This window comes from Paramormyrops kingsleyae, chromosome 11 (genome assembly GCF_048594095.1).
Source record: "Paramormyrops kingsleyae isolate MSU_618 chromosome 11, PKINGS_0.4, whole genome shotgun sequence".
Lineage (NCBI taxonomy): Eukaryota > Metazoa > Chordata > Actinopteri > Osteoglossiformes > Mormyridae > Paramormyrops > Paramormyrops kingsleyae.
In genome coordinates this window covers 12,084,654-12,100,711 of record NC_132807.1, presented here as the reverse complement: position 1 = coordinate 12,100,711, position 16,058 = coordinate 12,084,654, and the positions used below count along the sequence as shown (strand labels likewise).

At 45.6% G+C, this 16,058-nt stretch overlaps 1 protein-coding gene across 3 annotated transcripts in view; it reads right to left on the bottom strand.

The window, feature by feature from the left end:
• Window positions 1-2,793: 2,793 nt before the first annotated feature.
• The window catches only part of LOC111841016 (MOB kinase activator 2-like), a 44,716-nt gene continuing 31,451 nt past the window's right edge, over window positions 2,794-16,058 (bottom strand). For 2 of the 3 annotated variants that reach the window (XM_023806457.2, XM_023806447.2), the window contains exons 2-5: window positions 6,697-6,857; window positions 6,171-6,264; window positions 5,195-5,319; window positions 2,794-5,032 (exon numbers count right to left, since the gene is read on the bottom strand). In XM_023806457.2, the coding sequence (XP_023662225.1) occupies window positions 4,764-5,032; window positions 5,195-5,319; window positions 6,171-6,264; window positions 6,697-6,857 (649 nt within the window). In that variant the 3' untranslated portion in view covers window positions 2,794-4,763. Of the gene's footprint in view, window positions 5,033-5,194; window positions 5,320-6,170; window positions 6,265-6,696; window positions 6,858-15,034; window positions 15,255-16,058 lie in introns of those variants that run through there. The other variant, XM_023806439.2, reaches the window with a different exon arrangement.

The following is a 16,058-nucleotide window of genomic DNA, read 5'->3' as shown; positions in this document are numbered from 1 at the left end:
CTTCTGTTCAGCTTCAGTTGGTGGACAGATGGCCTTAAGTTCTCCTGCAAAAGTTCTTGATAAACTTGGGAATTCATTTTTCCTTCGATTATAGCAATCTGTCCAGGCCCTGACACAGCAAAGCAGCCCCAAACCATGATGCCCCCTCCACTGTACTTCACAGTTGGGATGAGGTTTTGATGTTGGTGTGCTGTGCCTCATTTTCTCCACACAGTGTCGTGTGGTTCTTCCAAACAACTCAACTTTGGTTTAATCTGTCCACAGAATATTTTGCCAGTAGTGCTGTGGAACATCCAGGTGCTGTTTTGCAAATTTCAAACGTGCAGCAATGTTTTTTTTGGACAGCAGTGGCTTCCTCGGTGGTGTCCTCCCATGAACTCCATTCTTGTTGAGTGTTTTACGTATCATAGATTGGTCAGCAGGGATGTCAGCATGTGCCAGAGATTTTTGTAAGTCTTTAGCTGACACTCAAGGATTCTTCTTCACCTCATTGAGCATTATGCGCTGTTCTCTTGCAGTCATCTTTACAGGACGGCCACTTCTAGGGAGAGTAGAGACAGTGCTGAACTTTCTCCATTTATAGACAATTTGTCTTATCGTGGACTGATGAACATCAAGCCTTTTGGAGATACTTTTATAGCCCTTTCCAGCTTTATGCAAGTCAACAATTCTTAATCGTAGGTCTTCTGAGAGCTCTTTTGTGCGAGGTGTCGTTCACATCAGGCAATGCTTCTTGAGAAAAGCAAACTCAAAAACTGGTGTGTGTTTTTTATAAGGCAGGGCAGCTTTAACCGACACCTCCAATCTCATCTCATTGATTAGACTCCAAGTTGGCTGAATCCTGACTCCAATTAGCTCTTGGAGATGTCATTAGTCTAGGGGTTCACACCTGCACTGTGAATGTTTACATGGCGTGCTCAATAAAAACATGAAAACATATAATTACTTGACGGGCATTAGTTTAAGCAGACAGTGTTTGTCTATTGTTGTGACTTAGAGGAAGATCAGATAATATTTTATGACCAATTTGTGCAGGAATCCATATAATTCAAAAGGGTTCACATACTTTTTCTTGCACCTGTATGATCGGCTCTCAAATTATACCGGGGTGGGGGGCTCAGTCTTCAGTTCACGTCACTAACAATTTTGGCTAGTTGCCACAACTGCCGCCAAGTTAGTTCTCCCACATTGCATAGCTGCTGTGTCAGCACTGCAGAGGGCATGAGCAAGCCGATATCGCCTGGTCTCGGGCAGTGCACCGGCCGGCTAAGTCAGCACCCCTCACCGATATCGCCTGGTCTCGGGCAGTGCACCGGCCGGCTATGTCAGCACCCCTCACCGATATCGCCTGGTCTCGGGCAGTGCACCGGCCGGCTAAGTCAGCACCCCTCACCGATATCGCCTGGTCTCGGGCAGTGCACCGGCCGGCTAAGTCAGCACCCCTCACCGATATCGCCTGGTCTCGGGCAGTGCACCGGCCGGCTAAGTCAGCACCCCTCACCGATATCGCCTGGTCTCGGGCAGTGCACTGGCCGGCTAAGTCAGCACCCCTCACCGATATCGCCTGGTCTCGGGCAGTGCACTGGCCGGCTAAGTCAGCACCCCTCACCGATATCGCCTGGTCTCGGGCAGTGCACTGGCCGGCTAAGTCAGCACCCCTCACCGATATCGCCTGGTCTCGGGCAGTGCACTGGCCGGCTATGTCAGCACCCCTCACCGATATCGCCTGGTCTCGGGCAGTGCACTGGCCAGCTAAGTCAGCACCCCTCACCGATATCGCCTGGTCTCGGGCAGTGCACTGGCCGGCTAAGTCAGCACCCCTCACCGATATCGCCTGGTCTCGGGCAGTGCACTGGCCGGCTATGTCAGCACCCCTCAGATGGCAGTCGCCTATGTCACCTAATGAGTTCACTGGCCCTGGTTGGACTACAGGTAATATAGAGGATTTCACACGCTGGGGTGGAGAAATCTCTTATGGTATAATGCAACAAATAAATGAAAGGAGGAAAAGCAAATGTAATTGGAACAAACTAACAGAATGAAGCTTCAAAGTTATACCTGAAACAGGAACTATTACCAGGATACCATTTGCACTCTTACAAACAAGTCACCATGTTAAAATAATTATTCTGCTAGATTTATTAACATAAAACTACTTGCAGATTACCTGAATGCATCATGGATCATTCAGACACAAGTGTTCTTGTGACTCACCTGTTTAATGTCACAGGGAATCTTACACAGATTCTCAGGATCCTTTACCCACATGACAAGCTTATGAGATGTTGTAAGAGCAAAGGTGGAAATTAAGCAGCCTGCTGCTTAAGTGCTAATACTGGAAATAGCTTATTTGGAAAAAAGTATGTTGGCAAAACAACCACAATACTCTTGGTGAATGTTAGATATAATAAATTTGTCACTGTGTCAAAAATAAGGTTTTTCAATCTTATGATTATCTTACTATACAAAAAAGCAATTAGTGTATTATTAAATGTACAAAATTCAGTACATTTTAAAGCCATTGCATTCTGCATGGCACTGACACCTTATGGAGATGAGCAGTACTGCATTAGAAGGTTAGTTTTATGACATGGCAGGAGAGCAGTTTAGAATACCCACTGCGAACCATATGCAGCAAATATATTTTCCTCAGAAGTTAAGAAGTTCAGTATGGAACAACACTAACAGAAGAACTCCCCAAAACTCCCCAAAAATGTCACACCCTACTGTAGAAGACTTACCTTTAAGAAGAACCTAACCAGAACACGAAACATTAATTACACAAGTCAGATGCACATATTTTATATTTTATTAGGTTATAATTTGCAGAGCTTAAAATATTAAATGCTTTTAACTTAGATAATTAAAAACACATAAAACGAAAGCCAGAACTGAAGAACCCTGCAAATATTAAAAAAAGAAATAAATAAAATGCCTCCTCAAACACAGAGGCCGTCCAAAAAGAAAGCTCTCTTTACTGCTCGTGACAGAGTCATACACAGTGATTACTGGAATTACCATTCTCTCTCTTGGGTTTGCCGTCCCATCAGTGTGCAAACACACACACATACAGACAGACAGACAGACACACTCAAGCCTTTGTCAGAGGACAGGCAAGAATTGGGGTGGGTGGGTTCTGGGGATGGAAATGTCATATGCAAGGTGGTCAGTTAGGGCCAGCGCAGTTCCTTTTTAAATACCCCCTTGCTACCTCTTGCGTGATTGCATAGGCCCTAGGACAGATGCCCATATTATGACGTACTATAAGCACCCTGAACAGAATGTCTATGTCTTTTTTTGGCCGGGGGGGGGGTTGCATGTACAGCAGACAGTGCTAACTGTCTTTGTCCTCATGTTGTGCTGGTTATGTGAGCAAAAGCAGCAGCAGCATCATCATTCATTGGCCCAAAACCCTAACAAACCTCACCAGTGCCACAGGGGGAGCCCCAGTGCAGACTTTCTATTAATTCTGTTTTTGAGCTCAACCAAAAGCTCTACATTGCTTCCTCTGAGTCAAAGACTAATGTCCTTTATGTTTTCTCTCCATGCACACCAGAGTTTTGAAGCATACATACATACATACAAACATATAGTTAAGTGGCAACCAGATTACTTGACTTCAATATTACACGTGTGACTGTGTTAACATAAAAACAGTATTTTCTCGCGGCTCTCTCCGCGGTTGGCAGCAGTAACATATGTCCTCACGTGTCCTGAGTGGGAAGGCCTCTCAGAATGTGCCTGTCTCCCAAAATAAAATCCAAAACAAACTGAGGAAAGAAGAGTCAATCCAAGCAGAAGGCTGGCTGTGGTACGGGACAGGAACGGAGCCCGGGCTCACCGTGCCGGTACGGGACAGGAACGGGGCCCGGGCTCACCGTGCCGGTACGGGACAGGAACGGGGCCCGGGCTCACCGTGCCGGTACGGGACAGTAACAGAGCCTGGGCTCACCAGTAACGGGGCCCGGGCTCACCGTGCCGGTACGGGACAGTAACAGAGCCCGGGCTCACCGTGCCGGTACGGGACAGGAACGGGGCCCGGGCTCACCGTGCCGGTACGGGACAGGAACGGGGCCCGGGCTCACCAGTAACGGGGCCCGGGCTCACCGTGCCGGTACGGGACAGTAACAGAGCCCGGGCTCACCGTGCCGGTACGGGACAGGAACGGGGCCCGGGCTCACCGTGCCGGTACGGGACAGGAACGGGGCCCGGGCTCACCGTGCCGGTACGGGACAGGAACGGGGCCCGGGCTCACCGTGCCGGTACAGGACAGTAACAGAGCCCGGGCTCACCGTGCCGGTACGGGACAGTAACAGAGCCCGGGCTCACCGTGCCGGTACGGGACAGTAACAGAGCATGGCTCAAGCTGGAAAGGTCGCTCTCTGTGTTTCATATCCATAGTAACATCATACCATAGGACTCTGGACACTGGCAAGGCCACCACACAAGGATGAGAGCAGAGAGGAAACTGAAGAGAGGAGAACAGAAACACTCTGGGAATTACAACAGCAGGGAGTATGGAAGGTAAAAGAAAATTAAATAAAAGGAAACAAAAATAAAGAGAGGATGATTGTTATTTAAAGGGCTGGGCGGGGAGGCGGAATCCGCCAGGAAAGTAGCACACACCAACTGCTGCTGGTGTGACGGTCCCGCTGCCGACAGCCACATTCAGGGTCTGGAAGGTCTCTAAGTGCCGGCAGCTCAGCCAGCTCAGCCCTCCCTGTCCCAGATCCTCCCACTGCGCAGGCTGCACACGGGCCGGCTCATCTCTCTGTTACGTGGTTCTGTGCGGCGGGCAGGGGTGTGCAAAGGACCTCTGACAAGTCGTCCATGATGGAGGTCTCCTTGGGGTCCACCAGGTTGAACTCCCTTACAAATACGATGAAATGTGCATACAGCGTATTCAAGTGGCCCTGCAGCTCCAGTGCCACGCTCTCCTTAAAGTGCGCCCAGTAGATGTGAGCCAGCACATGGAACAGGTATCTGCAGATCTTCTTCACCACAGCTTCGAAAGCGCTGGGGAACTCCTTACCTACATCAGGGGGCAGAGAGCTCATGTCAACCTTCACTCTACTTCAATGTGCTATTTTACAATCTGCAGACAGTCACGTACCGTATTGTCCGTGGTACACATGACCATGGCACTCTGGCTGACCCAAAACAGCCAGCGGAAACAGAACTTCATCTGTCTTACCATATTTTGTGGGGAAGATGTCTTCGTCTGTCACCAGCTTCTGAACCAGACTCATGACGAAGTCTACATATTGTGGGGCTGTACATTTTGTCTTCTTTCCCTTCTCATCATACCAATGATATATCCTGAGACAGAGAAAGACAGAGAATGCATCTGAGAAGCTGCTCTGCCCTGAGCTGCCATCTTGCATAGCAGCTATCGGGCTCTGGCTGCGAGGACCCAGGGCCCCGGTTGGCTTTGGCGATTAGGGGGCCTAATCTCGCCTGCAAATGACGTGCCATTCCTCATGGGCACATTCCCAGACTGGCACTCGTGTTCCCAGATGCCCCCCCACCCCACGCCACGCCACCCCACGCTGTAGACATGCACACGAGGCTTCTGGATGAGACAGTAGATGCATGTTCCTACGGGCCCAACGTGGGGCCAGAGACTAAACACTCAGGCGACAGGAAGGAAGCCTGTTTATGTGTGAGGAACCCAAACGGCAATGAAGAGGCAAACCCAGTTAGTTCACCTAATACTTTATTTTAAACTGATCTTAAGGCCAAACCGCAGTTGAGCACATGCTGACAAAGAGTGCCTAATACCCTGCTATTTGCAGGCTACATATTTTTGGCTTTTCTTTTGCCTGCAGTAACTTTCTGAAAGCCAACAACATTGTGGCAGACCTGCTGCTTTCTAATACCTTTGAATTGTCATGTTTTTCTGGGATTAAAAGGGGCCACAATACTTAATAATTCATTACTGTATTAGCTACAAAAAGTGTTTTTAATGAGATTGTTGTGGGGGGGGGGTCTGTGAATCACTTGGTTGATTTTCGTTCCTCACCATTTTAAGTAGCATTGTGTGTTAACAGGCCTAATACACTGTAATAAATGGAGGCCTTACAAGACAAACTCAAGCTCTCCCTTCTACAGGCTGCTCAAAACCCAAGACCATAGATCACAAACAGTGAACAGAAACGTGCCAGACTCACGTGCTGCACGCCGTCATGGCCTGACAGGTCTCTCCAGTGCAGAACTCGGAGATTGTGCTGTACTGCAGATTTATGAGATTGAAGAAGGTTGTCGCTGTAAGGAAGCGCGAACAGAAGAGGGCAGTATTAGGTCAGTGACAGACACACACAGCCAGTTAATAAAGCGAAGCCTCCTCTACATGTGTCTTAAGCCCTGTCATGCTCTAATAAGGACCCCTGCTGGTAAAAGCCATGATGCTGAACAGAAAAGGAGCCGGCAACTTCAAGGATAATAATGGCGAAATGGTATGAAGGTATATCGGTATTCCACACAACCACGTTTGGCAGTGTGATAATAAACTAGCTGAATACAACCGGATTTGAATGATAGATGATGAATATGAAGAGCCTGGGCTTCCTGTAAGGCAGCGTTTCCCTTACAGCAAAAACAGGGACTGCGTGGGGATCCCAGAGGTTCGGGTTAAGAAACACTGGCTTAAGGTGTTTAATAATCAGGTGTTTTCTTTGAGAGCCAGTCGAGACGTACTGTTGCTGGCGAGCCATTCATTAAGGTCGATCTCTCGGGGCAGCACCACCAACTCCTTCAGGTCAAAGTCCACCACCCGTGCTTTGGTGTACTCCGACTCCAGGTAAGGCTTCTTCTCCTCTGTCGGTGCCTTTTTCCCATTGGGCTTCGCCTTGGACTTCCTGTGAGTAACAACCAAAAAACAAAAATGGAGGGGGGGGGTATGTAAGCGGCATCCTAAAATGACAGTGTGGTGTAGAGAGAAAGTGTGAATGTCACACAAAGGCTGATTCACTGATTGAGGAAATGAAAGGCCCAGCCTGCACAGAATGCCGTTAACTGCCGCTGGTGAAATTCGCATCCTGTCTACGGGACTGTTTGCTTTTGTTGTGTGGTACTGACCAGCGGGGCTGAAGAGAGACCACAGTCAGCCCAAGTGACCTAAGGGTGGCCCCTTGGTATCAGGAGCAAGGGGTACTGCCTGCCCCAGAGGGCCGTCCATTTTACTTCCAGTGCTATTTTTAGCAGTGATGTGTTATATTAACAACACCCCGCCCCAGAGACACCAGCCACATCCTGCAGTACACTGGGAGCACTGGGAACCTAGGGACGAGCAGTAAACTCCACAGAGCACAGCAGTGCAGCACCAGAGCCCCATATTCTATATCTTAGTCAAGAGAACAAAGACTTGAAACTAAACACAAACATTTTTCTCTGCCAACTGTCCTTTTATAACCCATATAACTTCGGCCAATAAAACCAAGCAAAGACAAGGGAATCTAGTCACTGTGCCCCCCGGTGTCCCCAAGGGTCTAAGAACCCAAGGCACCATATGCTGTGGGCCCTGTAACATCCCGTTAGGTCACGTGACTCCATAAAAGTGGCCTTGTGCATCTCAGTGAGTCAAAATAAATGAACAGCATTCGGCTCAGAGAGCACAGCCGGCATGACTTTCCACACAGGACCAAGGGCCTCTAGTTGACGTTCCCAGCAAACAGTAACAGCGAGGGGTCATGTGTGGCCCAGGGCACGTGCTGCGGCAGGACAAAGGAGGCTCTGTGTGTGCAGTAGCCACACAGTCGGCCTTCGGAGTCCACATACCCAGCCTGGGCCTGTACTGTGCGGTGCTATTGGTCTAGCCAAGGGCGGCTCAGTCTGGCCCAGACAGACCCAGGACTCACTACGCTCCAGAGCATGCAGTTATGTACACAGGGCTCAGCTTCCCAAAACACAAGCCACTGCATGCGCAGGGGCTCCTCCGCCACTAAACATGGACGCATTGTTAACTAGCTCATCCCATAGACAGCAGCCTGCTGGCAAGTGGCCACAGTTCTTATGTAGACTCATTCACTGAGGGTTGCCAATACATTACCATTAAAGTCATTATGACCAGCTGTGTGAGTGATCTGGCCATTGTGTAATATCAAAACCAAACTACGGCCAAAAGCCCATGCGTGTTGTAAGACCAGGGATTAAACTGCTCAATTAGCTTGCTTCTAGTTACATTGTGCTGCTCTGCTGCACTGCCGAACTGCACTGCTGCACAGCCCAGAGAGCCGCAGAGCACAGCAGAAATGCAGTGCTGCTCTCAGCCCGATTCTGACCTTTTCATCTCCACCCTACGTCTAAACAAAACTCCCATTTCTGGTCCTTTAGAGAGACTGCTTCAAATTTCTTGAACAACAAGGCAGAGAAACCCAGGAAGGTCCTTGCCTCTCCAGGTTTAAGCTCCTGTGTGTCATATACACCTCACTGGAGGAGCCTCTACAGCCATATGCTTCTGTAATAAACCAAAGGAGACCTCAACACTTCTGCCAACATATATACAACACACATACACATACACACACACACACACGAAGGAGAGGCGAAGACAGCAGGCTCTATTTATGAAGGTATGCTCCTTTGCCAGTCAGAGACCAAAGCGTGCTGCGACTGGGACCTGTAAACCTTCAGCTTGCTTTGGAAACTTCAGCGTGGACATTTCCCCTCACACCCCCTTTTATCCATAAAGGATCTGAAAGTCAGCCATCAAGGTGATAAGCTGGGCAATCATTTACAGAAAAAAAAACCTTCAAATAGTTGTCTTATCCAGCTTGTGGACCTGCAAAGCAAATTTCAGCTGTAGACCACAATGACTTTTTTGTGATGAGAGGGTCTCGATGACCACTTGAGGCTCAACCATTGACACTGTAAAATAGTTGAGTCCAAATTCGAGGGGAAGATGAAAGTAGGAAGAAATACTCTTAAGAAAATTGAGGAGATCAAGCTCCTTGAGGTGCAGAACTCACCACCAAAGCACTGGCAGCTCTTAAACATCACCATAAATATCACCCTTATGAGATCAGTTTTACCATTTAGGATTTTAGCATGGCTAAAACAGGTTAGGTTCCAGGCAAAAAAAAAAAAATTCCCAAAAAATTTCCAAAAGATCTATGTAACAATGAAATGGAATCCAGCACAAATATTGCACTTCAACAGTATGTGCCAGAACTTGCAGGACGCTTGCAGTCTACAATGTGTAGACTGATACTTCATGGGTCCTTTGTGAGAGTAGACAGAGAACATTGGTTTGAGCACTTTAATATTAGACGTATTTTTTGGTTGCTGTGGTGGATGCAGGCATCTTATGACTGAACAACAGAACAAATGCCCTCCCATCAATTTATCCATTTCCCATAACCACTTATCTAGTGCAGGGTAAGGGTGAGTTTGGAGTCTATCCCATTAAACACAGGGCGCAAACACGGGGGACACCTTGGATGGGATGTCAGGACAAACAGACAAAACAGCAGACACAACATGAAAACTTCAGATACCCTAATCCACCTAAGACTTGATAAAAGCATAATAAAGTGAGGACATGCAGAGGGGAATATACAAACCCCATTAACAAACCAGGGGTAGAAAAACAAATCCATAACTCAGAAGGAGAAGGGAGAGGTCTGTCATTTTTATTGAATTAATTTAGGTTGAGGCTCAGCACCTTATGAAGCACAAGAGGAAGTATATTGGACCGACCAAATAAATAAGAATAAGACCATGTTATTTTGGATATGCACTTACTCAAGATGGATGAACTGAAGGATGGATGGAGCAAAAAAACATATCAACATAAAATCAGTGAACATAACTAGGCAAGTATTCAAACAAGAGCTGCTTGCATCCCTCTGGGATTATTGCATGTTGTGTCCTGTCTTATTTCCTGCACCGATGGTGAAAGAATTCATCCTGTGTTCCCCACCTATTTGTGCAAGTTATATCACACAGATGTGGAGATGAAAGATATGTTACTGCAGGGTGGATAACGGGCTTTGGCCCAGTACATTCCTCTTGATACTGAAAACAATCAGCGCCATTATAAGTTTTTTGACCAGCACTGCAGAGGTGTGCCATTTCTGTGGACCAAGACATCTTGAGTTCAGGAGAAACTTTCACCTACCTAACTCTCATGCCCTCCAAGGACTGGCATAGACCATGATTGCTAATTACATATGGTGCTCTGGAGCCATTGTGACGTGAATGTGTCTGCTTCCTGGATCATATCAAGGGGCCTCAGGAACGATGCCCCGAGCCTTAAGCAGTCAGCACCTTACCGCACCTCTGCCACCCTTCCCAGCCCCCATCCAAAGTACTTCCAGACAGGCGAGGATGATTTTGGCCTTTGTCCACAGCCCCCTGTCCTGGGCGGGAGGCACACACTGCCTTTTATGGTAAATATTTCTCCATGAGAAACCACTAACCAGGGCAGTTGCCATAAGGTGGCAGAGTTGGGGGGAGGGGTTGCTTTTCTTTTTCTTAAAATAAACTAATGGTTTAGGAATTCCCCTCATACCACAGCAAGGAGGCGGCTATAAGGGGAAAAAACACACAAATTAGGGAACCAGGCGAACAAAGAACCATCGTTTAAGAACAGCAGCTTTAATTTTTAAAGCAGCCAGAGTTAAGATTCCATGAAGGGCAGCGGACATGCACACTTCGGCATGTGGCCCACGGCCAGCCCCGGGACGGGTATGGGAGGCAGCAGGGGTCGGGCAGAGCTGGCAGGAGGGGGGCTCCGGCACGTATGCAGAACACTCCAAGTACCTATGGGCCCTCAAACTGATTCAGGCGCTTAAAGATGAAGAGCTATATGTCAATGCCGACTGCTAGTCAAGCCAGACTGCAGGGCCCTGAGCTACCAACTAGAAACTGTTTGTTTTATAATTTTCTATTTTTTTTTTAAAAAAGGTGACTAGTCAAGATATGGATATCTGACCCCTGCAGAGCTCAAAGGTGGATAAACAGTGTGCTAGTAACCATGCGGCAGGGTTACCAAACTCCATCAGTCAGGTGTTGGTTTTCCACTGGTGTAAAAACTGGTACCGGTGCCCAATATCACAATGCGAGATGGGGTATTTTGTACTGAATTCAAAAAATGGCAGCAGTATATTATATGGCAGGGTGATGTGCAATATTAATAGCAACATCGCATGTTATGCACGTACAATTCTTACAACGCCAGTCAGCTATATTAAAATAAGACTTACTTTCAATTCTGTATGGACATTATCGCGAAGGGGGTTTAAGTTTCACTACAATATTTTTACTCTGTTACTCTGTCGTAGAAAAACAAAAAAAACTTTCTTTTTTTTTTTTTTAATCAGTTTAAAAGTTGACCTCCAATGTTTTTGCATGAGTGCTGCATGCATTCTCAGAGACAATCGTAATCATTTTCACCCTTGCCCTTTAAATCACTGACAGTGAAGAATTATATTACAACAAAATCACATAGCTATATTTATAACAAAATCACATCACTATATTTATAACAAAATCACATCACTAGGACAGCATGCTATATGCATGCTGTATTAGTATGTTCAACAAAATACTTCATTTCTTGTCATGCCATCTGGATCTTTTTGTTGTACATGTTCTCATGACCAAATCGCATTTTTATTTATTTATTTTTTTTACTTCATTTATAATTATTTTATGAGTTTGCAACTGTCTTCAAGGCGGTCTTTGTATTGTGTTTCAGCGGCAGGCTTACCAATCGACAAAAGGAAGCGCTTGAAGTCCCACCCCAAAGTGCTGAAGTACCAAAGAAGTACCCCTGCTGGTTTGGCACTTTCGGTACTGGAACTTTTGGCACTGGTACTCCACCGTAAGTCAGTGGAAAAGCGAAAGTACCATATCACAAGTACGGTACTTGGTGCATTGGAAAAGCACCCTAACAGTTCCTCTGAGAAGGGACCTATCCATCTCATTTCAAAGTTTATGGTTCAGAGTACAAGGCTGTCTCTTCTTAGGTAGCATAGACACAACACAAAAACTTTAAACTAACCATCACTCTGCAAATAGAGTCAGAAGAAAACAAAAGCTTACAGTGCCCCAACTGTTCTCACGTGGCCCCAAAATCCTGATTTACTTCCTTTAAAATCCAGATGTATAGTTAGACAAGGATATGCAATATGTCTTGATGACATCTGGCTGGCAAATCAAACTTGCATATGGGCTGAAACTTGGGAATAAGCAGCACAGACGTTAGGAGCAGGCAGGAAAAACTTTGCTCAGAGACACTGGATTTCGATCCGTAAAGCACCCTAAACTATTTTCCAGAGTCAACTCAAGACACTGCCAAATACGTTAACATGCCATAATCAGAACCCCGAATCCTGGGGTAAATCACCATAATCAAGCACACACTGTCACTGCATGCAGAACATAGCTAATACCATCCAACAATTAAATGGAGGCATTTTAACAACCTGTTCTGCAACCAAAGTCTAAAAATAGGCATCATAAAGTGAGGCCTCTGGCAAGAATGATACAAGAATGAAAGTGTGCTTTAAATCACTTTAATTATTGGACAGCAACTAGATTATGGAAAATGTCAGAGAGCCAAGTTTTTACTCATCACTTCTACAGAGAAGACTCCCTGAATCACAAATAGATTGTATACAAAGTCACAGTCCCCCTTTTATGAAGGGACCAGCTCACCTACTAACCAAATTCTGTGTTTTCATTGTACAGCTTACATTGCTTCATCAGCAGAAATATCTCATTTTACGAATGGATTTTGAAATCACAAATGGTTGGAAATTTTTTGCCTTTAATATCGATTTCTAATTCCCTCCCCCATCTGTATTGCAAGCACAATATTGCAAAATTGAAAGGGAAACTGATTGAGAAAGGTGGGGAGGGGGGGTTGGAAAGCACTTCATTGTAAGCATATGGACACAATTAAGCTCATCTGTGAAGGGGGCTATAAGGTTGCAGTCAGCTAGTGAAGATGACAGTGTCTGAGGCTCCTGGGCAGAAAAGGCCACTGTCAGTTTGAAGAAACCAACAGCACATTATTAAGTTCTTATGGAATTCTACAAAAGCAATGTATATCTTTTATCTCCCAGAGTACCCAGAGGAAACCCCACAACAACACAGGGAGAACATGCAAACTTCACACACGGAACTTTGGCGGATACTCGAACCCTGGTCCCAGAGGTGTGAGGCGACAGTGGTAACTACTGCACCACCATGCTGCCTGAATTCTGCCTTTTCAAGTAAAATTTAGTGCTAAATCACAGGAGTATCATCTTTGCAATGCAAGCATAGAAAAAGTTAAGAGACTCATGGCCAAAATAAGGCATACTCTATCAAAATCAAACCAGTTTAAATATACATTTAAAATGTGAACATGAAACAAAAATGAGGTGAACCAAGGAAAACTGGAAGGATGTCTGGATGGCACCATTTTGTAGAAGAGAATGCAGAGCGTGGAGCTGGTTTAAGCCCAAGCATCTTGCAGATCTGGAAGTGCTATTTAGATGGCCATGATAGGACTTGTGAATGGTCTTTTCCCCGAAAAACCACAGGCTGGCAAGACACCAGTCCTAGAAAAGCCACAGCAGCAATTATGGAGACTAAAAATGGAATGGATGACTTTCATGCTTTTTCCCCCCAATGTGAAGGAGGGCAGCTACGCTCACAGAAATGTAGTTTCTGAGCAAAGACATTGATACCATGTTCACAAACAAATGCTCAGCTATGAACTTCCTGAGTAAATGCATGGGTATCATGTTCAAAAAGAAGTTGCTTTCTTATGAAAAATTATGATTCACGTAATTTCTTTAAAAAAAAAAAGCCACTCCTTAGCCTCTGTACTGAAGGAAGAGGTATGTTTTAAGTATCAGTGATGTGTTTCATCTTGCACTCTGTCTAATTATCGCAAGCAACAAGCCAGGCTGTTCTGTTGCTTTCAGTTGAGGCATGTTAAAAAAGCACTAATGGCTAGACAGATTAGCCACAGGGCGACATGACAACTCCACCGAGATTGGGAACAAAAAATAAATAAATCTTGACCCAAAAATACATAGCACACTTTGAGCTTTGTGGAGAGTGGGATCACATCTTCGTTGAGAATCTTCTGTGGCACCGAGCCCAAATTCTTATTGACGAGGTCCGTGAAGGACAACAGCACCTTGTGAACAAGCAGCATGATGGAGAGGGAACCCCTGTTGTGATACCATCTACATAACAGTGGCCTGAGAGAGGAGCTAATACCAGGTCTCATCATCAGTCTCTCACTGCTGGCCACAACTGCCTTTTATGACGGCAACTGCTACTCCAAATTTCTCTATGGTAAGCATTTTGCATTTTAACAGCCACGGGAAGTCGAGATAATCCCTCCATTCCCAGTTGGTCGAAAAGGTATTTCCTGGTAGTCAGCTTGAGTTTATAAATTGTTTTCGTAAATGACATTAATTACCAATGCATGCTTATTACAGACACTGCTTGACTGCACAAGAGTACCTTTGCAATGTACAAACTATTGCTTACAAAAACAGCACTGCAGCGAAGCAGATTAATGAGTGATTTCAAAGAACTCATTATTAATACTTAAATGCTATACAATTCACGTTAAAATAATTAAACATTTTAAAGCTGCAAAGTAACTTTCTGAAGAATAATTTGCTGGAACAAAGTTTCTGATTCTGGATGTAAAACGTACAAGTGAACAAACGGGACTCAACGAGCCGTAATACCCGCCCTTTAAATGAACATGTCTTCCCATTACGCCTCATATAATTTTACGCAGTGTTCTACCAATCATCTAGTCATTATGCCTACAATCGCACAACAAAATAGTTTTTTTTTTTTTTTTTTGTAAAATCCCAGACTTGACGCACCTCGTACCCGATCCCTATTCACTACAAGGGAACTTCTCAACTTTGCGAATCTAGTAATTCGTGTTTGCGATCTGCGCAAAATAAAAAAGCAAAAGGTTCACCTGAGGACTTTCCCGACTGCTTATAGGACCATTTTACAGCTGAGTTCGCTTTCGGGGCTCCAAAATACAAGTAAAGCAAAAGTTCACCTGAGGACTTTGCCGACTGCTTGCAGGACCATTTTACAGCTGAGTCCGCTTTTGGGGCTTCTCTCCCCCGGCAGCGCGCAGTGGTCTCCGACCATGGTAAAGTCACCCGCTCCCAGACACCTCACCGCTGCTTCTGCTAAATATTCACATCTGTACAAACTACAGGAGCAGCTTGTCTTTTTTTCCTCCCCCTTTCGTCCTTTCAGAGGATCACCCTCCTCAACTTCCAGCCTATGAACTAACGGCAAAGGCGGAGCGTGTCCTTATTTCACGGCTACCGGGTGATGGTCTGATAACATAAACCCACAAAGCACATTATTTAGTCCCTACCATAGATATGGTTATGTTAAACAAATATAAACATATAAATCCGGACGATTAACGTAGATCCCACGTATGTACATAACTAGAAGGTTTCTGGGCATATTTTGTCAGATTTCAAAACATAATAGACATGTAAATCAAATATAGTTTGAAGCATACGTCCAGAAAGTTATTGTGCATTCGCAGCTAATTGGAAGTAGGGGGACCGGCAAGCCGTCAGTATTAAATGGTCATTATCCGGCACACACGTGTCATTTTGAGCACAGCGTATTCCATCCTAGGAACCCCATTACGCGTACAGACGCTCATGGTGAATTCTCGGCTATCAGATCCGAACTGTGCAGCCGGCCATTCTGCTCCGCTTTCAGCCAGGATAGAGGAAGCATGTAACCCATAAGGCAAACGCGAGTAATCGAGGGACAAGTTACAACCTGATTCCAAATATCTTCTACAATGAGGTTTGCGAAATGAACCGCAGACATATCAAAAATGGCATTACATAGGCCTATACATATTTTATACGCGTCAATAAATAGTTTACAGCTAGACGATAAAAGATATGTGCAGAAACGAAATATTTCCATTGTTTTTTTGTCTAATAAACACTAAAACAGACTGATGCAAAGGTAAAAAGAAAAGAGAGATGACATGCAGGATGATGGGAAGAATAGGGAGATTCAGTCTCTGAGTCAGAGCCTAC